A 24,877-nucleotide genomic window follows, 5' to 3' on the forward strand; every position below is an offset into this window, starting at 1 on the left:
TGGATTCGGCCGAATCCTGACGAAAAAGGCCTGAATCTCAGCCGAATCCCGAACCGAATCCTGGATTCGGTGCATCCCTATTCAAAAGCCAGAGCCACCAGGGCAGAGAATAGTAAAGGACAAACAAACTCTGTAAATATATAGATGCAAACAACATAAAACCCATAACAAATTTGTAATGAATGTATATTGCAAAATTTAGTAGAACTCTGTTTTCTTTTATAAGGCAAAATGTTATTTTTGAGGTAGATATGCCCTATAATAACCAGGGTACAGCTTGGGACAGACATGTTTATTAGTGTTGCAGCTCTAAAGATGAAACTCATTTTTAAAATAGATTTGAGGAATTGCTTTCCCTTTAAGAGGGAACTTGATCAGACTGAAAGAGGAATACGTTGCTTTGTTCCAGATGGAAACTAACTGAAATAGGAACTAGGACAGAAATAACATGCCAGTTAAATAATATAGATGAAAATATTTCCTTTTATCTTTTGTGCTCTGTTCACTGCCTAGGTCTGGGCATTTTTTTAACATTTTTGTTCTTTTGTTATTTTGGTTTATTTGCATTGGGTTTAATTGTGGGTTTGAAATCCCCATGTAAGGTAATGTGATGAGCCCTCTGCAGGGGATGCACGTTAGAGCTATTTGTTAATAGCGGCAATGTTGACGGGAAACCTGTCCCCAGCTAAGCAAGAATAAACAGCCGGAGCAATGCTAAAGTATGTGTGAGTGTTACATAAACACTGCTGAGTAGGGCTGAGCTGTGCATGGATGGGGTGGTTAGGAATCCTTAGGGGCAGATTTATTAAAATGTAAGTTTCGGGTAGGGATGCACCAAATCCAGGATTCGGCCTTTACAAAGGATTCAGGGTTCGGCTGAATTCGAAAATAGTGGATTTGGTGCATCCCCAGTTTAGAGCTTAATACATAAAAACTCACCCATGTTGTAGCCATTCCAATGGGATTTATAAAAGTGTATTTTTTATTTTATGTATTAAACCCTAAACTAGGGATGCACCGAACTATTTTCGGTTGGGGCAAACCCTGAATCCTTCGTAAAGGATTCGGCCGAATACTGTATCAAATCCGAATCCTAATTTAGATATGTAAATTAGTATACGGAAGGGTTAAAGAGTGCTGTGTGCGTTTCAACTTGCATGTTTTTGTGGCAAAAAGTCACGTGATTTTAAAGATTCGGTTCGACCAGGAGCGTGGATTCACCAAAATCAGAATCCTGCTAAAAAGGCTGTATCTTGGCCGAATTCCGAACCGAATCCTTTTGATAGATCTGCCCCTTAGAGCAGTGATCCCCAACCAGTGGCTCAGGGCAACATGTTGCTCCCCAACCCCTTGGATGTTGCTCTCAGTGCCCCCAAACCAGGGAGTTATTTTTGAATTCCTGACTTGGGGGCAAGTTTTGGTTGAATAAAAACAAGATTCCCTACCAAATAAAGCCCCTGTAAGCTGATAGGGTGCATAGAGGCCCCTAATAGCCAATCACAGCCCTTATTTGGCTCCTCCATGAACTTTTATGGTGCTTGCGTAGCTCCCCAAGTCTTTTTACTTTTGACTGAGGCTCACAAGGAAGAAAGGTTGGGAACCCCTGCTTAGAGTCTAATCTATTCCACAGGGGTGGATGAGATCTTCTTCCCTCACAATTCCCAAACAAGTACAATACAGGATATGACCACACACACACAGAATCTTTCCTTCCCGCTCACTGTACCAGATGTGCCTCTCCCACTCACTGTACAATACAGGGTCTGGTCATTGATAATAAAAGTTTGCCGTTTTCAGACTTGGCTCTGAAAAATAGCAGATTTAATTTTAATTTTCTCTCGGCAACAGGGTCTGAGAAAGCCAACCATTGAGGAGATAGAACAGGCCCGCAGCGCCATCCTAACGCCATCTTTGTTTGGGAGTTCACTGGAGGAAATCATGGAGCGGCAGAGAGAAGTCTATCCAGATCGCCAGCTCCCGTGGGTGCAGACACAACTGTCCCAGGCAGTTCTGGCACTAGGAGGGGAGCAGACAGAGGGAATCTTCAGGTGTGTGTATATTGCAGGGACCTTTAAAATAGCATTTGGGTGATTTACTTTACTGAGTGATCTGCAAAATCATTATATACATATTCAACATCAAGCCTGATGGGTAGCTATTAGGCTTTCAGGGTGCTTCAAAATGAAGCAAAATAACATCCACAAATAATTAGGTTATATGGGAAAATTCAAAGAGACTGATGTCCTGTAAGCAGGAGCCTGTTTTTTTGAGAACATATGGATGACTTAACTAAATTGATTGCTATTGGTAAAGCTGAGAATAAACACATTTCATTGCTGCATTCTGAGTTCTAGAACTGTTTCATTGTTGTACAGGGTGCCAGGAGACATTGATGAAGTGAATGCGCTAAAAGTGCAGGTTGAACAATGGAGAATTCCTGATAACCTTGAGGATCCAACAGTTCCAGGTACGTTAATAAACATGTATAGTTGTTCATAAAAGCATTGAAATGTTCGCTTTTTCAAGACATTTATGACTAGGGCCTCCTGATAATATACAGTTATTCATAACTGCCTCTTTCTGAAGGCAAAACGACATCTTCCATTATTGGACAGGTGCGGGAAGTTTGTACAGCACCTGTATGTATGGTGTATGGGCACCTTAAGTCAGCAGACTTTGAAACCCTTTCCTTGTAGAGTAGAATATATGTGTAGTTGTGTTATAAGATGGTCTGGAATTCCCATCAACATGGCTGCTAATAATAGACAGCGGAACTGCCCGGCACTTGTGAGAGCTCAGCCCACATCAGCAGTGTCTTCACCGCATTCTTCTGAGTGTTGCACAAACTGATGCCTGTTCATTATCAGTGCCCCATTAGAAAGCTCCCCCCCCACACCAGATACATTTTGAATGGAGCTTTTTCCATTAAGAGAACTTACAGGACTAGATAAATCATACAAGATAAGAACATTTCGGCTTATAACAAGATTGTATGCTAGATGTTTTTGAATGTTGGAGATTAAACTTGGCTGAAAAGAATGGAATGTTAGTGAGTAGGTGCTAAAATATTGCAAGGGGTTTCTAAATCCTGACTTTACAACTATTTCTAGTTTCCTTTACTCAAAGACTTCATATACGGTTATAGAGTGTTGTTACAAATATTCTCTTTTTTATCCCCCTCAGCTTCCCTCTTAAAGCTGTGGTATCGGGAGCTAGAGGAGCCTCTTATCCCCCAGCAGTTTTACAAGCAGTGCATCAGTAACTACGAAAACCCTGATGCCGCCGTGTCGGTGGTGCATCAGCTTCCTGACCTCAACCGCCTGGTGCTTGGTTATCTCATCCATTTTCTGCAGGTAGGAAATCACCCCACCAAAGCATTGCCTTGCAGCATCTGTTGAGTTGCAGCATTGTTTTGAGAATGTTAAGGGGTACATTTATTTTAACAGTGACTCTGCTATGATTGTTGTAGCATTTAGAACACCAAATAAGAACTAAACCATAAATGATTCACTAACTGGCCTTTAGTTTGTGCCCTTATCCCTTGGGGCAGCCCCAAACTTTGAAAGACACAGCTTTGAGTACTAAGTCTAAAGGCCGCAGTCTAAAGGAGGTTGCTTAAATGGCAACCTCCTATAACTAAGTACAAAAGTAATTATAATCACTTACCTCAGACCCTGGGCCAGGACTTCCCTTCACTAAAAAAAAGCCAGGCTTGGGGTACTATTCTAGTGATTGACGCTTCACCATCTTCTTTCTTACCCCCACAATCTTTGCCACTGTTTAGGTTATCCTAAACCAGTGATCCCCAACCAGTGTCTCACCAACCAGGTAGTTGCTCTCAGTGCCCCCAAACCAGGGAGTTATTTTTGAATTCCTGACTTGGGGGCAAGTTTTGGTTGAATAAAAACAAGATTTGCAACCAAATAAAGCCCCTGTAAGCTGATAGTGTGCATAGAGGCCCCTAATAGCCAATCACAGCCCTTATTTGGCACCTCCATAAACTTTAATGATGCTTTTGTTGCTCTCCAAGTCTTTTTACATTTGATTGTAGCTCACGAGTAAGAAAGGTTGGGGACCCCTGTCCTAAACAGTTTTAGGGACTTTACTGCCCTTTGTGCCAAATATTGATTGGAACTGTCATTCTAGCCATGCTACAACCAATAGGAAATTGCAATTGCATTGGCAAATAGAGACAGTGAAAATGCCTTGTGTCAGTAGCCCAAGCATTAAAGGTAACATACAACATTTAACATAACAGTGAATGCCATGGAGTTTTTGTAAGGCAGCAATAGATCCTATTGTGAAACTTATATACTAGAAAGGCCAAATGAGAGAACAATGAGGAAAGTGCAGGACTAACTAAGGGTTACAGCAGTGATCCCCAACCAGTGGCTCAGGGGCAACATGTTGCTCACCAACCCCTTGAGTGTTGCTCTCAGTGCCCCCAAAAAACAAGATTTCCTACCAAATAAAGCCCCCTGTAAGCTGATAGTGTGCATAGAGGCTGCCTAATAGCCAATCACAGCCCTTATTTGGCTCCTCCATGAACTTTTATGGTGCTTGTGTTGCTTGAGTAACAAAGCTTGGGGACCCCTGAGTTACAGGTCCAGTGAAATGCAGAAGAAGAAAATGACATTTGAGCGAATCTGATATGTGTAGGGGAGAGATACCAAGTGTTTATGAGCACATCTGTTATATGAAATTTGGTTATGCTAAGAGAGTTAATATTAAAAACAAAGTGTAATGAAGAGATCATATCAAGGTTTATAGAAAATAACAGAGCTGTGAGATTTATGAGAACGACGGATGCCTCTATGCGTAAGATCCTACTAGGATTAAAATGAGAAACTGATACATGTGGGAGGGTTTCCATAAAATCCTAAACCTTCATTTTATAGGACTGACTAGCCAGTGCCATTTTTCAAAAGAGTTCACTTTTAACCCCTAGTGTTTCAGATAGAATACAGTTTCTAAAAAACTTTTATTTTTCATTCTTTCCCCCAAACACAGATCTTCTCCCAGCCATCTAACGTGGGCACAACGAAGATGGACGTCAACAACTTAGCCATGGTGATGGCTCCCAACTGCCTGCGCTGCCAGTCGGACGACCCCAGGATCATATTTGAAAACACGCGGAAGGAGATGTCCTTCCTGCGAATGCTGATCGTGCATCTAGACACCAGTTTTGTTAGAGGTGTGATCTGAGAGCGGCAATCGCAGACACCATTCTACCACCGGCTTGTGTTCTAGGTGTATATAACCCTTCTTTCTATTCATGAGAGCGGACGGGTGCACTTCCTCCAAGGACTCATTGATAAGACGTTCTCAGGATATTTACTAGCATTTTTTGCGCCTCCACTCATAGGAAAATTCAATAACATCGTACATATAAATATAATATCAATTGGACCAACGGATAAGCTGTGGATACAATCTTGAGGCTTGAAATGTGATAACGTTAAAGCATCTCTCTGCAGTGCCAGACCTCCTATCTCAGTTAGGTGAGCACTAGAACATTTCAAGAAAATAAAATGTGATGCTTCTTTAAGAAGCGCCGGGTAAAATCCATCTGCAAAGGGAATTCATCACACAAGAGGCTGTGCAAAAAAAAAGCGTGCTTTACATCCTTGCAGGGACTGCACCTCAAATATATATATAATATATTTTTTATTATATTGTTTTATTTGCATTTAGCTGTTTTCGGTTCGATTGTAATGTTGCAGGGTCACCACAGAAGTGACAATACATGTAAAGGTTCAGACCCACGTGGCCTTTTTGCAAGTGTGAATATCTTTTCAATGACGGAATGAATATTTTTCTATGTATATTATTTATTTTTTTGGCTCCCTCCTTGGTTATCCTAAACAGTTGCAGGGACTTAACTGCCCTTTGTGCCAAATGTTGATTGGAACCGTCATTCTAGCCATGCTACAACCAATAGGGACTGTGATGATGCTGTTACTTTTTATTGGTTGCTAAAGAGCAAATGGGGCATCTTTCCTTTTTTATATTAAAATTGTGCTCCTTTAATTAAGATATAATTACTATTATTAGTTATTTACTTGTTGCAAATAAAAAAAAGCAGAGGCCAGAGTCACATCCACATTAAAATATGAGCTTGCAGAATGCTGTGATTTTTTTTTCCCCTTTATTCCATTTTTCCCCTTTGGGACAGTGGCAAACTTTCCTGTTTGTAATGGCTGTGCCGTTAGAGCTATTAGGATATTACCATGTTCTGTAGCTTTTATCTTCCCTTATATCGCCCCTTGATAACTATTGTTTCAAACCATAATCTCTAACAGAAGGTTCTATTACACTTATTTAAAGCTGGGAGTAGCACAGCCTGTACTTGGTCACAAGTCAGGACGTTCTGACCAGAAATGCCCTATTTTTTCCTTCTAGTAATCTGCCGGAAGCTGTTTCATAAAGTGCATTTCTGGCTACATCTTCAGGGGAACAACAAACAAGCCTTTGTTAGGCTGGATATACTTTGAATGCACTTATAATCCATATCCAATATTTGCCAATATATCTGTACAAGAAAAGCCAATTTCAATTCCTTTGTATTCATACGGCTAAATCAAATATACAGATTACATTTGTGTATATATGCAGAGACGCAGCTAAGATGGTTTGTGGGTTTTTTTTTTTCTACATATCATTTTATATGTAACTGAATATATGTGAGTAGAGAGAGAGATACCTGCTGTATATGGGTACAAACATGATTTCTGTGCCACTGTTTTCTCCAGAAGTACAGAGTGCAGTTGCCCGGCTGACTTTGGGAGGTGTATATAGATTTATGTAACAGCTGTTATACAGCATAGAGCCGCTCTAAAGTGTCACACCCAGACTGGCTTGGGATATACAATTTATAGATCATGTTAGCATGTTAGAAACCTTAGCAGTCTCTTCTTCACTGTACTAGGTCAGACCACTACCAGGATAGCCACACATTGTTGCCACCACAACACTATTTATTTATCTTTACACTGATTATTACAAAATATACAATGAAGAATAAAGGAAACTTTCATTTTGATGTGGTAAAATATGAATCCACCTTTACTCAATAAGCCATGAGAATCTAAAATTCAAACTTGGTTGGTGGATTGTTTGACACATCAGCATAACTTGTGCCTACTGAGTCCAGGAGCAAAATTTTCACCTTGGCCCCCACTTTGCACCCCCTTTTTCCTTACCAACTCCTTGCAGCATGGCAGCTGAGCCAACAACATCCTGGTGCCTTGGGGTGCTGGTCCCCGGGGCACTCATACCCCTGTCCCCTAGTTTATACAATTCACACTTTTTGTTTTATTTGTGCAGTGGTTCCAGATAGCAATTACAAAAACTATGCCTTTGTTTGTACTGACACTCAGGACAAAAATTGGTCCCCATGATCCCTATCAATAGAGGTATATTGCTTTCACCAACAGGCAATAGTATTTAAATGTACATACATGATTAATATAATAATAAATTGAAAATGGCGCTTAAGGTGGCCATACACGCACCGATATTATCGTACGAAACCTCGTTTCGTACGATAATCGGTGCGTGTATGGCATGTCGGCGAGTCGACCGATATCGCAGGAAGCTGCCGATATCGGACGACTCGCCGATCGGACAAGTTTGAAAATTTTGATCGGGCGCCATAGAAGGCGCCTGACCAAAATTCTCCCTTCAGAGCTGAATCGGCAGAAGGAGGTAGAAATCCTATTGTTTCTACCTCCTTACCTGCCGATTCAGCCCTGAATGGTGTGTGGCGGATCTTACGATGTTTCGTGCGACCGATGGTCGTACGAAACATCGTCGGATCGCCACGTGTATGGCCACCTTTAATCTGTGTTCCACCTAGAAATGGATACCAACCATGGCAGTATAGGAACCTAATTTAGAGGCTCTTAGTAGGTTCTATAGTAAACAATGAAGTCTTTTTTTAATCTGGAGTAAGTAGCTTGTGTGGCATGCCCTTTATACTAAATGAAAGCTGTGTGTGCAAGTAACCTATGCAGAGCTAACCAGCCCGCTATACTCTGTATAATGTGGGAAGCTCCATTCTTAGACAAAGTGAATGCATTGCATTCAGACCCAGACTGGCAATCTGTGGGTTCAGGCAAATGCCAGAGGGGCTGCTGTAAGATGCCATAGACAAGTCACTATTTATTGGGCCGGGGGGGCTGTTTGGGCCTCTGGGTACTTGGAATGCCAGGACCCAGACCCAGACTGGCAATCTGTGGGTTCAGGCAAATGCCAGAGGGGCAGATATAAGCCATAGACAGTCACTATTTATTGGGCTTGTTGGGGGCCTCTGTGTACTTGATATGCCAGGGCTTATTTTTTGCCAGCTGATAGAAACAGACGGGCAATCGGTTACTTATTAACCATGCTTCTGTTGGCTCTTTTTTTTTATTTTGTGGAGGTTACTGGCAGCTATGTGAGATGTTTTCAAAAAATCAAACATTGTTTCAGGAAACAGATCCAGTGTAACATCTGCTACTAACTGCTCTCTTTGCCAAGCTCCCCTCCTCTCAACCTTGAATGATGGTTTACCCATTATCTCTTTATTTTCATTATGCCAGGACTGCACCCTGGCTGGTGGCCCCGTGATTTCTTGTAAATTTGTAAAGGATAACAACATAGCCTGAGCACCTAAGCCTCTAATCACTCTGTAATCAGCCATTCCCAAAATACATAGTGCAATAATGCATGTTAAAAGGCACAGCTTGTTTTAGTTTAATTGGTAAAATGACCAATTGCTGTAGTGAGAGTACTTAAGCGCCATTGGTCTGAAAGCTTTTGTTACAGCGGAACAGGCCTTATGGTGGAAACATATTTAATAATGGAGGCAGGCATGTTTTCTGCCACTGATACAAAGCTTGGCTACTGATGTTATCATGCACACTGCTACTTATGCTGTTCTAGTCACCCAAAGAAACCAGTCAGATTGATCAGATTGTTGACTGCCTCAAGCTGGCCATACAATAAAAGATCTGCTTGTTTGGCAAGGTCACCAAACAAGCAGATATTTCCCTGATATGCCCACCTTGAGGTAGGCAATATGGGACTGAACTGATAATTTTAAACAATCGTATCACAAGTGGGGTTGCTAATTTTTTTATTGCTTACCTGAGAGCCGCCATCTTCTTACTTTTCACACAGCCCACATCAGCCGGGAGTGATTCCCTAGGAGAGAAAAGGAGATAGATATGTGGCACTTTAATAGTAGTACCCCTGTGAAGTTTCAAGTGAACTATATTTAGGTTTCTAAGATCACTGGGGGGGCACCTAACAAATTGGCACCCCTAAGTGATTATGCCTTTCCTTCTCCTTTACGAAAATGTCCCACACCATGATTAAGTTACATATCAACACCAACAGATAGATTTGGCCAAACACTGCGGTGAAATCCAAAGCTGTTGAATTGCCTGGGAAAATATGGTGTTTTTAGTTTTGCTTTTCAGCAGGTATGTTACTGTAGTAATGTCACAACTCATGCTCTGATAAGTTATTCCCTGTATATACAGTCAGTGCCACCGTAACGTTGTTCCCAGTCGGTGATCTGCTTCCCTGCATAGAATCTCTGACCGTGTTGTGATAAAGCAGTTACATTCTCATTCTGAACCACTGTCCACTTGTTTGTGTGTTTTTGAAGACTGTGCTATTTTGTAAAAACGTTTTGCTGTACAGAATTTTGCATACAATGCTTGTAATTACTGCACAACCGTGTTGATATATAATCTGCTGAATACCAGTGCCACGTCATATATCTTTTATAAATGCTCTTGAGGCCTTAGCAATTTGCAGGTGTATAGTTGCAGTCAGCATTTCCATTTGTAGAGTCTACATCACTCAGAGGAGGTGTGTAAAGGAAAATGTCCTCCCCTTGCCATTACACATACCTACATATGTTTTGTCATTACAATGTGGCCGTACTATATTGATTTGCAATTAAAACATCATCAGTTATCTGACATCTTTATCATAGCAGCTGCCTTCGCTGAATTCTACTTCTAATCTGTATCCAGCAGCCAGTACTTTTAGCTGTAGCTCAGAAAGAGCAGTTGTGCCTCAGGCTGCAGATCCTTGTTATTTATCATGTGTTAAACAGGCTTGAGCTAGAGGTCCTGGCCCCTGGAGCTCTGATGAAAAGGGCTTTTGAAATCCCTGACCATAAATAATCAGAATGGCCTTGGTTATACATTATCAGTCAGACTCAGCCTCGACCTTGATCTTTCTCTGGCTCGAGCTGCACCATATTGAACGGACACAGAAGCTTAGAAACTTTTCCCATCTAAAAGGAAATGTTGTAACAGTCCCCAAACAGACAGATTAAATTTTCAAATACATTTCTATTTAGATTAAATGTAACGTGCTTTTTTTTTAGATAGTATCTATTTAGGGCTAATGTAGCCTGATATTCACTTTGGCGCCAACCTTTTGTCTCTGCGCACATCGGGCAACGTTCACACTGAAAATGCCCACGTTCCAAAGCCCAAATCCACCCTGTGAGTGTAGGGAAAAGTGGTTGCCATTATAGTGAATGGAAACAACCAGCATTATATACCATTAGTTCATTACATTATCTTAAAGGCCCCCCCAACATACCCTTATTGTGTCGGGTAGTTTGAACCAAAACTAGACATTTATTGCCAGCTTTAGTGGAACATAAAACATGTTGCCATAAATGACCCATAAATCAAGCTCATATATGTAATAAAAAGGTAAAATTTACTGGTCACTTGTAAAAAGCAAACATCTTATTGGTTGGAATGGGTAAAGGTGGCCATTCACAGGCAGATTTTAGCTGCCAATTTGGGTCCTTCAGACCGATTTGGCAGCTTATCTGCCCATGTACGCACACCCCCAATGGGCCCAATGAGCGGATCTTCTGCCAATATCCCCACCTACGGGTAGGCGATATTGGGAGAATCCAGGATAATTCGATTGTTTGGCCCTGGGGCCAAATGATCAAATTATAACGATGGGCATAGGAAAAGTCGGTCCGGGACCGCATCAACGAGCCAATGTGGTCCCCGATCTGACTAGATTTTTTAACCCGATTTCAGGCCAGATATTGGTCGGGCTGGCCCGTTGGTAGTGCCCATACACGAGCCGATTAGCTGCCAAATCGGTCTAAGGGACCAATATCGGCAGCTAGAAACGGCCCGTGTATGGGGACCTTAACTGGCCAAAATTCCCCAGATCTCAATTGGATGGTTTGATTTTCCGTCGGATTGTAGACCCTTCACCCCCATGGCGTCTATGCCTAACGTTTTAATTTAAATCACCCGCCTTAGGTGTGCACAATGGTAAAAGATCTGCTCAACCAACGTGTATGGCCACCTTTACTGTACCTGGGCAAACTGTGTACCTTTCATTACATATGGGGGCAAGAGTATACAGAGCAGCCAACGAGCACAAATTCCACTTCTTACTCTGATTGTCCTCCCCCCTTCACCTGCCTTGGGGGACAATCCTACAGTTTATGATACTCTTGTTTACCTGGTTACACACTGGCCCCCTTTCTAAATGCTCATCCAGCTCTGAAATAGTTTTCTATTATATAAACAGTAAAACTGTATGTAAAGCTTTCAAGGTGAAAGACATGATCTGTGTATAATACCGTGTATTTAAAATATCAGCTCCCACTCCACCCTCATATCCAAACTGCCAGAACCCTAGTAGATGTTTACACAATCTGTGATGGAACTGACTCACCGTCCTGCGCTGCCAACCACATTGGCACCAATGGAGTCACGATAGAGAATCCTGCAAATTGTTGCTTTCATTTTATCAAGTTGTGAAAATCAAGATGCAATAATATGATGGGCCTGGTTCTCCAAACTGTGTGATTTTAATGCAACTGTTGTACTATAAAGTCTGATATTTGTACAATATATATGTGCTTGTTTTGCAGTTCTTTCTATCTCTTTGGTAACTGCACTACACTGGATCTCTCCCGCATCATTATATCAGATATTCTCCGGTGCCGCGGCCTGCGGTGTATGCCTCTCAAGGGGGCTCAATGGCTTTTACCTGCAGATGTTTCTGCTTTGTATTTTGTGCAAATAGAAAAATAAATGATAGTTTACAAACGTTGGCAAGTGATTTTTGTGTTTTCCTTTCGTTAGCATACAACTGTCGGTTTACTGTCCGGGGTAAATATTGACTCTCTGTGCTGGGGAAACTTGACCCCCCACATATTTGCGGAAATGTAACGTATTTAGCCGAACAAAACCTATTTATACACAGGGATTGGAACAAGTAAATGCATGTAACAGTTTCTACTTGCATTCATGTAGTATAATGTGCCCTTTGCAATTTGCTAAACCAGTTCTTTACAAGAGGTATTGTATTGTTTACAATCATTCGGTGCTCACGTGTCTCTACTTGCTTTCTGGCAAAAAACAAAAACAAAAAAAAACAGGAAAAATATCTTGGCTTTGTGTATGACATGGGCTCTAGATGTAATGGGTTAATTACAAAAGCACAATTGTGCTCTCGCAATTCTCCCCACAGTCAGTTGCGCATAAAACCCCATTCATTAAAGGTACTTCCATCACAATGTGGTCTTTGTACTTCCATATATTTGCGCTCAGATCCGCTCAGTCCCGCTCAGTCCTTCCTGCCTTCAGTTTCAATGGAGCGAGTTGCAACTACTGACGCAGAGGAACCCTGAAGCTACTGCCACCTTGGGACCAATCGGTAGCTTCAGGGTTCCCTCATCTCCTTGCAGTTGGACTTTGAAAACTTTTAGTTAGTTTAGTTTTAGTTTTTTTATTTATTTGCCTTCTTCTTCTGACTCTCTGCAGCTTTTAAATGGGGGTCACTGACCCCGGCAGCCAAAATCTATTGCTCTGTGAGGCTACAGTTTTATTGTTATTGTTACTTTTTATTACTTATCTGTCTATTCAGCCCCTCTCCTATCCATATTACCATGTCTCTTTCAAACCACTCCCTGGTTGCTAAGGTCATTTGGATCCTAGCAACCAGATAAGTACTGAAACTGGAGAGCTGCTGAACAAAATGTAAAATTACTAAAAATCTACAAATAATGAAAAATGAAGACCAATTGCAAATTGTCTTAGAATGTTACTCTCTGCATCATAGTAAAAGTTAAGTCAAAGATGAACAACCCCTTTAAAGTGCAATTGGGTCCAATTTACAGTAAAGTACAATAATTTTGACAAACTGGCTGCAGGTGCGTCAGGTGCATGATCCCCCTGCAACTATATATATATATATATATATATATATATATATATATATATATATAAATGCCCCCTATAGTTTTAGGATCAGAACTGTAATCTGACATGACACATGTGAGGACAAATCTTAACCCTTTATCTGAAAGGCTGTTGTACATATTCTACACTAGTGCACTGGAATATTTAGATATTCATTTTCAAGACATAAAAAAGCACTGGGGAAGAACAATTTAAACCACTGAATGTGTAAAATGCATAATGTATGCAATATGAGCCACAAACATGTAAAAAACAAAACAGCACTATTACATCTTGTGTACAAAATTAGAGAGGCTATTAAAGAGGGTAGATTATAGAATGACAGTATCTCTATGAAAGTCACAGGGTTTCTCAGGCATTTTACACTGGCACTCGATCTTGTACTGCAACAGTCCAACAGAAAACCACATCCAACTGTCAGTTGCACCATGAAATTGCCAACAATTGAGATGCAAATGTGATCAGATCCAAACTGATTAGCAAGCATTTTGAATGCCAACCTCATAGATTTAACATGAGATTCCTTGTGCAGCCTGTTGGACCGGACCAAAGTGACAGGACCTGTAGCTGCTTCCAAACCATTGCCAGGGAGGTAACGAGGAGAATAACCAGTTCGACTGATTGAGCAGCGATCACAATAGCATAATGAGCCAGTACACACAACACATTCATCGTTGTTGGCTTAGGAAAGATAAATTCATTTGCAGGATCACCCAACCACTGACAACAAAATCTAATTTTAGTAGCAATAAAAGGGATTAAATATTTTGTAACTGTTTCTTCTAAACTGAGTTCACTTGATTTTAAGTATTAGATGAAAAAAAGCATTTCCAACTAAGATATAATTACCCCTTATTGGGGGCAGAACAGCCCTATTGGGTTTATTTAATGGTTAAATGATTCCCTTTTCTCTGTAATAATAAAACAGTACCTGTACTTGATCCCAACTAAGATATAATTACCCCTTATTGGGGGCAGAACAGCCCTATTGGGTTTATTTAATGGTTAAATGATTCCCTTTTCTCTGTAATAATAAAACAGTACCTGTACTTGATCCCAACTAAGATATAATTACCCCTTATTGGGGGCAGAACAGCCCTATTGGGTTTATTTAATATTTAAATAATCATTTACTAGACTTAAGGTATGGAAATCCAAATTATGGAAAGATCCCTTATGCGGAAAACCCCAGGTCCCGAGAATTCTGGATAATGGTTCCCATATATGTACAAAGAACAGTGGTTACATAGATGACAAGGGATGAAAGGAATGAACATTTAAATAATATTTACTGAGAATTATGGGGCTGCCATCCCTATACCAATTGAAGAACTGCTGGGTTGGTAGAATTTTCATCTGTTTGATTTATTTTGTTGGCAGAGGCTGTAACACTAAGATGTTCTTTAAAACGGCTGCAAGTTTCAACAAACAACAAGAGGATTTTGCTACCTTTTATTTTTTTTCAGTTGAATGAAATCTCTTATTTCAAAGAGCATTATGCAATATTGCAATGAGGCAGTATGTTGTAACACTGAGGCAGATTGCAGGGAGGCATATGGGAAAGGGAAAATGGTTAGTTGTGCTGCCCTAGGCATGGGCTCTTGGTTGCCTGGGCCGGGTTTTGATCTTCTCTTGCTTTATAGCCTCGCCACGTGAGGCTGCACTGCAATTCTGTTTCCTGGACTAAATATATATTTACAATTATTTTACAATAACGATTAATGGTATTTGTATCACTTTTTTGCCGGTATGCATCGCCGTTTTTTGGTCTTCAGGCCCGGGCCTAGGGCGGCACAAATTTGGGGGGGCAATGCCGCCCCGCCGCACCAAAATGTTGAATTTTTTATCCCATACTGAGCAATGGGGACTTCTTCCCACTGCTCCACATGCAAGTGTAGACTTCCACGGCCTCTGGGCGCCCAGATTAGAAATCTGGCACTGTTGGTCTTATTTTTTTCCCCAAAATAAAGTACAGGTCTATGTCAATTTATAGCTACCATCCAGATTGCGAATAAAGGCCTGTATGCAATAGGTTTGCAACATTAGCAAACATAAAGCCATGGGAGAATACATGTTGCTCAAGGGACGTGAGTAACCAAGCAGTAGATAAACCAATTGTACACCCTGTGGAATATTTAATAGGAGATCAGGCCTTCTTCTCTAAATAGTAGGACAAAATCCAGCCCACAAATCGTCAAACAAATGTTTTATTGCAAGTACATTGCTTTTATATATTTTATTTCCAACTTTGCTCTTACTTATAGTGAAGCTGCACAAATGACAAACCATTTCTCCTCAAGCTGATCTCAGAGAGAACAACTTTTGAAGTAGTCTCAGAGTGCTTTAGATGGGGAGAAACATTACTTTTTGACACTAAAAACTGGAATTGGATCAGTTCACAGATTAACATGATACTATATTGCCTTGTATTTTCTCACTTGCTAAAATGGCATTTGTATATCTTTATTTATAAAGTGCTACTTATGTACACAGCGCTGTACAGTAGAATAGATTAATACAAACAGGGGGTTATTAAGATAATAATAGATAAATACAAAGTATAACAATAAATACAAGATACAGTTGCATCAAGTTAAGAGTTAAAGACACAAGAGGATGGAGGTCCCTGTCCCATAGAGCTTATAATCTATATGGGAACATTCATCCCTTCATTAAAAATATCCATTGTATCTGCCATTATTACAGATTCTTGGAGAAAAATTCTCATCCTCAACTTCTGAGATTTCCTTTCCACGCCCTGGTGTCTGTATTGGCGGGTAAATTATCTGTACGGCAGAGCTACTGTAATTGTTGAGGAAAACATTTCATAGAAGTGGCTTACAGAAGTTAATTATGGCCATCTATTGGTTGAAAGTAGTATGGCAGCAGAGCTTTTTCAAGCAGAGAACATAAATGGATAAACAAATACAGCTTTCAACAATTACAATTATGAATAAAGGTGGGCATACTTGGGTTGATTTAATTTAGTATGACGTAGAGGGTAATATTTTGCAATTGGTCTTCATTTTTTAATTACTAGGGTCCAAATTTATTTTGCAACCAGGGAGTGGTTTGAATGAGAGACTGGTATATGAATTAGAGCAGACCTGAATACAAAAATAAGTTATGAAAAGTAACAATAACAATAAAACTGTAGCCTCATGCAACAATAGCTTTCTGGCTGCCGGGGGCAGTGACCCCCATTTGAAAGCTAGAGGTTAGAAGAAGACGGTAAATAATAAAAAATCTATAACAAATAAATGATGAATACCAACTGAAAAGTTGCTCAGAATTAGCCATTCCATAATATACTAACTAACTAGGTGAACCACCCCTTTCAGAAAACATTGTAGACATTTAAATCAGTGTAATTAAACAGGCAGACAAACTGCAAGATCTAAAGCAGGCAGATAGTCAGGGCAGGCAACTTATAAGCAGGGCCAGACAGGCCAAAGGTCAATGCCAAAGCTCAAAATAGTCAAAGAAGGACCTGCCATGGGCAGAGCGACCAATTAAAGAATTACCAACAAACAAGTACTTTTGCATCAGTGGGGTTTAAAGGTTTACATTTTTTCCCACTGCGTGTACTGAAATAACATCCTCTCGAAGTCTTGGTGCCTAGTGGGCCTGTATCAGTCCCTGGTGCCTAGTGGGCCTGTATCAGTCATTGGTGCCTAGTGGGCCTGTATCAGTCCTTGGTGCCTAGTGGGCCTGTATCAGTCCTTGGTGCCTAGTGGGCCTGTATCAGTCCTTGGTGCCTAGTGGGCCTGTATCAGTCCTTGGTGCCTAGTGGGCCTGTATCAGTCCTTGGTGCCTAGTGGGCCTGTATCAGTCCTTGGTGCCTAGTGGGCCTGTATCAGTCCTTGGTGCCTAGTGGGCCTGTATCAGTCCTTGGTGCCTAGTGGGCCTGTATCAGTCCTTGGTGCCTAGTGGGCCTGTATCAGTCCTTGGTGCCTAGTGGGCCTGTATCAGTCCTTGGTGCCTAGTGGCCCTGTATCAGTCATTGGTGCCTAGTGGCCCTGTATCAGTCTTTGGTGCCTAGTGGGCCTGTATCAGTCCTTGGTGCCTAGTGGGCCTGTATCAGTCCTTGGAGCCTAGTGGGCCTGTATCAGTCCTTGGAGCCAAGTGGGCCTGTATCAGTCTTTGGTGCCTAGTGGGCCTGTATCAGTCCTTGGTGCCTAGTGGGCCTGTATCAGTCCTTGGAGCCTAGTGGGCCTGTATCAGTCCTTGGAGCCAAGTGGGCCTGTATCAGACCTTGGTGCCAAGTGGGCCTGTATCAGTCCTTGGAGCCTAGTGGGCCTGTATCAGTCCTTGGAGCCTAGTGGGCCTGTATCAGACCTTGGTGCCTAGTGGGCCTGTATCAGTCCTTGGAGCCTAGTGGGCCTGTATCAGACCTTGGTGCCAAGTGGGCCTGTATCAGTCCTTGGAGCCTAGTGGGCCTGTATCAGACCTTGGTGCCTAGTGGGCCTGTATCAGACCTTGGTGCCTAGTGGGCCTGTATCAGTCCCTGGTGCCTAGTGGGCCTGTATCAATCATTGGTGCCTAGTGGGCCTGTCTCAATCATTGGTGCCTAGTGGGCCTGTATCAGTCCTTGGCAAACCATAACTGATGCCATTGTGCTGTCACTGGATTAGCTAGATCCCTACATTGGTTTATTTACTCACCTGATCTTCATTTTCTTTCTTTTTTTCTTTCATCCTGAACTAATTCTTTCTATTCTTCCTCTTACCTCTTTTAGAACCATTGATCCCCAACAACCCAGAGACTGAGTCTCTCATAAAAACACAAAACACATGGACTGCAAGGAAGCATTCACTCAAAATCTAAAGCTTAAGAGCGGGCTTACAAAAAGAGTGAGTAGTCATTCTCCACCAATATTACCCTAAATAGCCTTCATGCTGCCCCCCAAGTCAGTCCCGTGGGCCACACAATGGTGTGGGGGTTACTTGTATAAAGGAATGAACAAAACCTATTGTTCTGCTCTTACTATACAGTGTTTCACTGGGTGAAACCATGGATATAATTCAACTGGTGTTGGATATCCACACAATCATCTTTAAGCTGGCCGTACACGTTCAGATTTTAAAAATGTTCAATTTAATTTAGTTTTCAATGTTTCAATTTAATTTAAGTAATCAAATGGTACGATAAAAGTCCTAAAAATAACGAATAAGAGGATGTTCTGATCATAGAATAGTTGTCAGACAACAATTGTCCCGGAAATGCATTTTAAATCACCCTAAAAGGCCCAGATTTAGGCCCGGATTTTATGGTTATCCAACCAAAATTTTTGAACCTGTCCGATTGACTAAATGACCAATCCCCATGGTACGAATATTATTGGGATAATTCTGAGCCCACTCAAGGTCCGAAAATCGTACGATTATATTGGAGTGTGTATGGCCAGCTTTATACATTCCTCTATGCTTGTTTTTCATTCCCTGTACACACATTAAACTATTCCCTTTATTTAACTACTTGCCATGCAATTTACAGAACACACAATCAGCCAAATTTGGCCAAGACTTTAACAGGGTATCTGGGACCTCCAGGCTTTAATAGCCAACAGATTAGACTGTTTCTGCTGAAGTTACTGGCTAAGAATTAGCTCGTATAATCTGCTTTTCTCCCTTGGAAACATCAGCAGTTACTTTTTTTTTTATGTCCTTGGTGAGTTGTTTTACTGAGTCTGTTCAATGTAACAAACAGTTTGGTTGGGAATGGAACCTCTGTTTAGTCTCAGGATTTAAACAAACAAAATTCTGGAATATAAATTGAAACTGTTCTGCATATAACAACATCTGCTGATCTAATCTTAAAAAGAACTAAACCCCCTTGCTAAAGGCTATTAGTCTGATTACTCATTCCCTTTCAGTTATAGTCTTATTTGAATTGTGGTTATTATTGTTTATTTATAGAGCATGACAAAGAGACATTGGAAGGGAAGGTTACAAATCCCTGCCCTAGTTCTTACATCACTTTTATTTAGTGATTTCGTGTTTTTCAAACTATTTAAATTATTAACTGTTAGAGACTCCATGCCCCTGCCCTGTAAGTTGTGAGGATAGTGTTTCAGTCTGGCTTGTGGCCCAGGCTCTAAGAGGATTTGGTCCTAATAAATACACATGAGGCAAACGAGCCGGTGAACACCAGTATCAAAGAAATGAATCAGCACATTCATTCTGGCCAGTGGCACTTGTACCTAATGTGTTAGCTAACACCAGGTACCATTAAATCAATGTGCCCTCTTTATCAAAGACAAAGTCACATTCTATAGTTCCTTTCTGCTAGCCAATCACTATTTTGCATTTGATATGATATCACTATCTGGATTTATACAATGTTTGTGTTTTATCTTCAAGTAGTTATCGTATCTGACTACCGTATCTCACATTTTTGTCAACAGGAATTAGTAAAACATAAGTGTTGGATTTAATCGGCCTACACTGTGTCTGATTGGTTCTAAGCCAGTTCTTTACTCATTGTGAAAAGTTCTATCCTTTGATGTTTTAAGTTACATTTTAAGTCTGTACCAAGTGCTCCCTCTCCTGGAGAAACCATGTTATGTTGTTCAAACAGCTACAAGTGTTTCCAGGCATAAAGAGCTACTAGTAGCAGCTACTTGTCATGGCTACTAAACACCAGAAAATCCCCTCTGCTAAAACGCATGAGAGACAATTATCAGTAAATGATCAGCATTGTCTATTTTAGTAGCCGTGACAAGTAGCTGCGACTAGAAGCTCTGTGTGTCTTCACCCTTAGGGCGAAGACACAGGGGGCAATTAGTTGCCACGACTTTTAATTACGCCGGTCGACTTTTCTCGATAATGGCCATTGCTGCGACTAATTGCTTGCGCATTTTATTCACCATGACATTTCAAAAAGCCGCGGTGACTAATTGCCCTGTGAGTCTTCGCCCTTAGGTGAGTTGTAGCTGCAACAAATTAAAATAATTTATTTTCAATCAGATGTTTTAAAAACCATCCTATTGTTACATGACAACAAAATAAATTAGTGCTATATAATATAAAACATACATATATTGTCCGAGTTCATTTTTACTCGGACAATATAGTTCACCTTTTCCTTTCCTATGGGCAATGGGCAAAACCTGTCAATGTGATTTTAGTTACCCTTTCTGTGAGTGCCTTGCAGTTATACACCTGGCTTACATTACAAATTGGATGAGTTTAAATAAAGTAATCTGACAACAATGCAATGTTATAAATGACCGCAATGTCACTGTTGCTCGTTAATGACTTCTAACTGTATACAGGTATTTTTTTTATAAATATTCTTTGGTACTTGTTTTATTCTAACATGCTTCCTAATAAGGGCAAACAGATAGCAAATCTGGAATCCGGAATGTGACACTTGTAACTGTAGTGCAATAGATAAGTCTGGCTCCTCTTGTACTCGGGCCGCAGCAGCTCTCGAGTTTTATGTTAACAAAAAAGGGATATCTTAAACATTAGATTTTGGAATACCATATTTCTACATAGAAACCAATGTCTAAAAAGTAAACGTTAAGTAGCTAAAGTAATTGCTAATTAACAAATTGCACATAAAATGTCTGGGTTGGTAAACCCATTGGATATTTTTTATTAACTTTTTTAAAATACATGCTGAAACTGCATACTTCTCCCTGCCCCCAGAATAAAAACCAACACCAATTTTCTCATACCTTGGCTGCATATAATAAAGTGTTCCCCTTCTGTATTTATAGTGCAAAACCAACCCATGGCTGCAGATATAATTAGCATCAGTTGTTTGCAACACTACACATGATTGCTGTCTAAAATGGTGCCGTCTATACTATAACAATACTATAAATGACACCAGCATATAAAGAAAAACTTTATTGTAGATAATACATCAGCTTCCTCCCTATAAAAGAAACAGTTTAGGAATTTAGTTACTAAATTTCCTGTGAGTGCCAAACTGCAGTTCTCCTACTGGGCCAAGGTTGAGCAGCCTTCACATTAGCTACAGTGCACGGATCTGGTAGGCTGATGTAAAGAGTGATATGTATTGCATAATATGTCTGGACTGTATAACACATTATAAACATTTTGTGATATACTTGTTTCCTTAGGCCAGGGTCCCCAACCTTTCTTACTCGTGAGCCACAGTCAAATGTAAAAAGACTTGGGGAGCAACACAAGCACCATAAAAGTTCATGGAGGTGCCAAATAAGGGCTGCGATTGGCTATTAGGGGCCTCTATGCACACCATCAGCTTACAGGGGCTTTATTTGGTAGGAAATCTTGTTTTTATTCAACCAAAACTTGCCCCCAAGTCCAGAATTCAAAAATAACTACCTGGTTTGGGGGCACTGAGAGCAACATCCAAGGGGTTGGGGAGCAATATGTTGCCCCTGAGCCACTAGTTGGGGATCATTGCCTTAGGCTAATGCCACACATGCTTATTCTCGGCCTGCGTGTATACGGCAACACTCTGCATCCATTCACTTGTGTGCCTACATCTAGGAGTGGTTGCTTCACCCCAAATGTGGACATGGAGCAGATTTTGGCACAAAAATGCAAACGTAAATGTTTCTGCTCTGATATCCATACCCAGGAAAACGCAGTAAGCCAAACTACACATCTGCCATTAGCCAAAGTCCTAAAATAAATTCTAACTGGTCTGCCAGAAGATTGGATTTGCTTTAAAAGAGAAGGAAAGTCGTTTTCAAATAAAACTTGAAACTCAAATTCCTTTTTTTATTAATACATCCATACCCATTATAAAGACAAACATAACAGAAAACAATTTGTAATTATTTCTTAAGGTGGCCATACACGTAAAGATCCGCTCGCCTGGCGAGGTCGCAAAGCGAGCAGATCTTCTCCCAATATCTCCACTTACAGGTAGGCATTAACGGGGGAATTTAGGCTAATTTGGTTGTTTGGCCCTGGGGCCAAACAATTGAATTATAACAACTGTTAAGGGCGCAGTCGGGTCGTGGACCGCATCAACGAGCCAATGTGGTCCCCGATCCGACTGAATTTTTTAACCTGCCCGATCGATATCTGGTCGATTTCAGGCCAGATATCGGTTGGGCAGGCCAGTCGTTTCTGCCCCTACACGGGCCGATAAGCTGCCAAATCAGTCCAAGGGACCGATATTGGAAGCTACAATCGGCCTGTGTATGGCCGCCTTTAAGGCTCTGGCACACGAGATTTGTCGCCTGCGTTTTCCCCCTGGCGCTTTGGCGACAAGTCGCCACGACAATACCCACGAAGAGATTTCATGCGAGTTGAGCTCCAGGCGATCTGCTACCCATGGTACACTCAACAGTTAACCCCCCCTCATGTTTACTTAAGTCGCTCAGAAAAGGGTCTGTGTGCGATTTGAAACAGCAGGCAATTTAAAGTAGCCTTGTATGTTTTGACGCTGGCGATTTCCATTAATCTCATCCTATCCCGACTTGACTACTGCAACCTGCTATTAACCGGCCTCCCTAACTCCCATCTTTCCCCCCTACAGTCTATATTAAATACTGCTGCCAGAATTCTCCTCCTCTCATCCAGGAGAGTTCAGGCCCTTCCCCTGCTAAAGTCCTTATCGTGGCTTCCGATCAAACAAAGAATATCTTACAAACTCCTTCTCTTAACCTTCAAAGCCCTCCATTCCTCACTACATCTCTTCCCTTGTGTCTCTGTACGTTCCTGGCCGACTCCTTTGTTCCTCGCAGAGCAATCGCTTGGTTGCGCCCCCCACTACTACTGCGGTTTCCCGCCTTAAACCCTTCTGCCTTGCTGCCCCTTACATTTGGAATGGCCTCCCTGATTTACTCCGGAGAGAATCCTCCCTCAGTCTTTTTAAAACCAAACTAAAAGACTCCCTTTTGGAGCACTTGCCCAGCACCTGATATGGGAACTAGCACTCATATTGTACTGTCACCCACTGTGACCTACAGCACTTATATATGCCTATTTGTATCTGTAAGTTACCCTCCCATATAGATTGTAAGCTCTACGGGGCAGGGACCTCCATCCTCTTGTGTCTTTGACTCTTAACTTATTGCAACTGTAACTGTATCTTGTATTTATTTGTATTTATTGTTATACTTTGTATTTATCTATTATCTTATTAACCCCCAGTTTGTATTAATCTATTCTACTGTACAGCGCTGCGTACATAAGTAGCGCTTTATAAATAAAAATATACATACATACATACATTAGCGTCTTGTCGCCAAATCGGTCTTTTAAAAATCGCCGGCGACAAATCTCCTCGTGTGCCAGAGCCCTTAGGGCTCTGGTACACAGGGAGATTAGTCGCCCGCGGCAAAACTCCCTGCTCGCGGGCGACTAATCTCCCCGAGTTGCCTTCCCCCTGCCATCCCACTGGCGAACATGTAAGTCGCCGGCGGGATGGCAGACGCGGCGGGGCGATTTCGGGAAATCGCCGAAAAAGCCTCACGAGTCTTTTTCGGCAATTTGCGCGAAATCGCGCCGCCGCGTCTGCCATCCCGCCGGCGGGATGGCAGGGGGAAGGCGACTCGGGGAGATTAGTCGCCCGCGAGCAGGGAGTTTTGCCGCGGGCGACTAATCTCCCAGTGTACCAGAGCCCTTAGGGTGACAGGTCCCCTTTAAAGGGAATGACTTTGATCTGAAATTACAGATCTTTTTTCCAAAGGCTGGAAAGAGAAATACCGAGTTAAACATTACAGACCAAATTAAATATGCAAATAATTATGTTGTAATTTCAGATAACAAACTTATTTCAGGAAAAGGTCAATAAAATTAAGCAGCCACCAGCAAAAAGCTGGAATGGGTAATCAGGCATGCCTAAGTAAAAACAGTTGCCAGCCATGTGTGCCAGGGGGTAAATACAGAGCAACCAATGCCAGGGAACCAGGAAACTGAACAGGAAACAGTGGTCAGGATTTAACAAATTAGCAGCAACAGGATACCGAACTGGCTGGTTTGGGGGTTTGATTACAACTACCCCACAATATACTGAAGGAAAAGGGTTATGTTTAACTAGCCCTGCGAGGCCTGCTGATAAGCCATTTCAAGCTATTATCATGGTAAGTTATTCATTTCCTGAGAGCAGGATAAAATGCAGGCTGGCCACTGTGCAGCTCAGAGGCAGACGTCACGGAAGAGCGATCCTGGCTCCAACCCAGGCAATTCCTGACAGTAAGGCAATTCTGGGTTAAATAACAGGAGTTTCCAGAAACACTTATTTTCAGTTTTGGTTGTTATGATAATGGACCCCTGACAAACCATTTTCAGTTGGAAAAAAGGTAGATTTCCAGGGATAAGACTTAAAAAAAAAGTAAATAAACAATGAGGAGCTGCTATAAACTTTAAATATATATAGTTAGTCCAGTCATTCAATGTTAAACACACTTTCAGGCAGTTTAAAGAGATTTTTTTTTTTTTTCATCTATGAATTTTATTAAAAGTTCCTATAAATACTGAAACAGGCAGATTTTTATGGGCTGGACCCATAAACCTTTACGGCATGGAAAGAATAGCAAAGCGATACACATTCCTATTAAAATAGTAGTAAAAGGTGCAACTACTACTAGAAATGTAGAGCTATCAGCTTTTGTTAATTAAAAAAAAATGCCCCAAACAGCCTCCAGCCCAGCAGTACCTGTAAGGTCT

The 24,877-nt window shown here is 41.3% G+C and overlaps 1 protein-coding gene and 1 long non-coding RNA gene across 3 annotated transcripts in view; one reads left to right on the forward strand and one right to left on the reverse strand.

Annotated features, from left to right (window-relative positions):
• LOC100485974 (rho GTPase-activating protein 39) overlaps positions 1 to 6,126 on the forward strand; it is a 63,982-nt gene extending 57,856 nt beyond the window's left edge. For both annotated transcript variants that reach the window (XM_002932892.5, XM_004918504.4), the window contains 4 exons: positions 1,849 to 2,048; positions 2,376 to 2,467; positions 3,184 to 3,353; positions 5,011 to 6,126. In XM_002932892.5, the coding sequence (XP_002932938.2) occupies positions 1,849 to 2,048; positions 2,376 to 2,467; positions 3,184 to 3,353; positions 5,011 to 5,205 (657 nt within the window). In that variant the 3' untranslated portion in view covers positions 5,206 to 6,126. The remainder of the gene's footprint in view (positions 1 to 1,848; positions 2,049 to 2,375; positions 2,468 to 3,183; positions 3,354 to 5,010) is intronic.
• Positions 6,127 to 8,833: 2,707 nt separating this feature from the next.
• Positions 8,834 to 24,877, reverse strand: part of LOC116407938 — a 29,142-nt gene continuing 13,098 nt past the window's right edge. Inside the window, exon 3 of the long non-coding RNA XR_004220626.1 lies at positions 8,834 to 9,186. This is a non-coding gene — a long non-coding RNA (uncharacterized LOC116407938). The remainder of the gene's footprint in view (positions 9,187 to 24,877) is intronic.

This window comes from Xenopus tropicalis, chromosome 10 (genome assembly GCF_000004195.4).
Source record: "Xenopus tropicalis strain Nigerian chromosome 10, UCB_Xtro_10.0, whole genome shotgun sequence".
Classification (NCBI taxonomy): Eukaryota; Metazoa; Chordata; class Amphibia; order Anura; family Pipidae; genus Xenopus; species Xenopus tropicalis.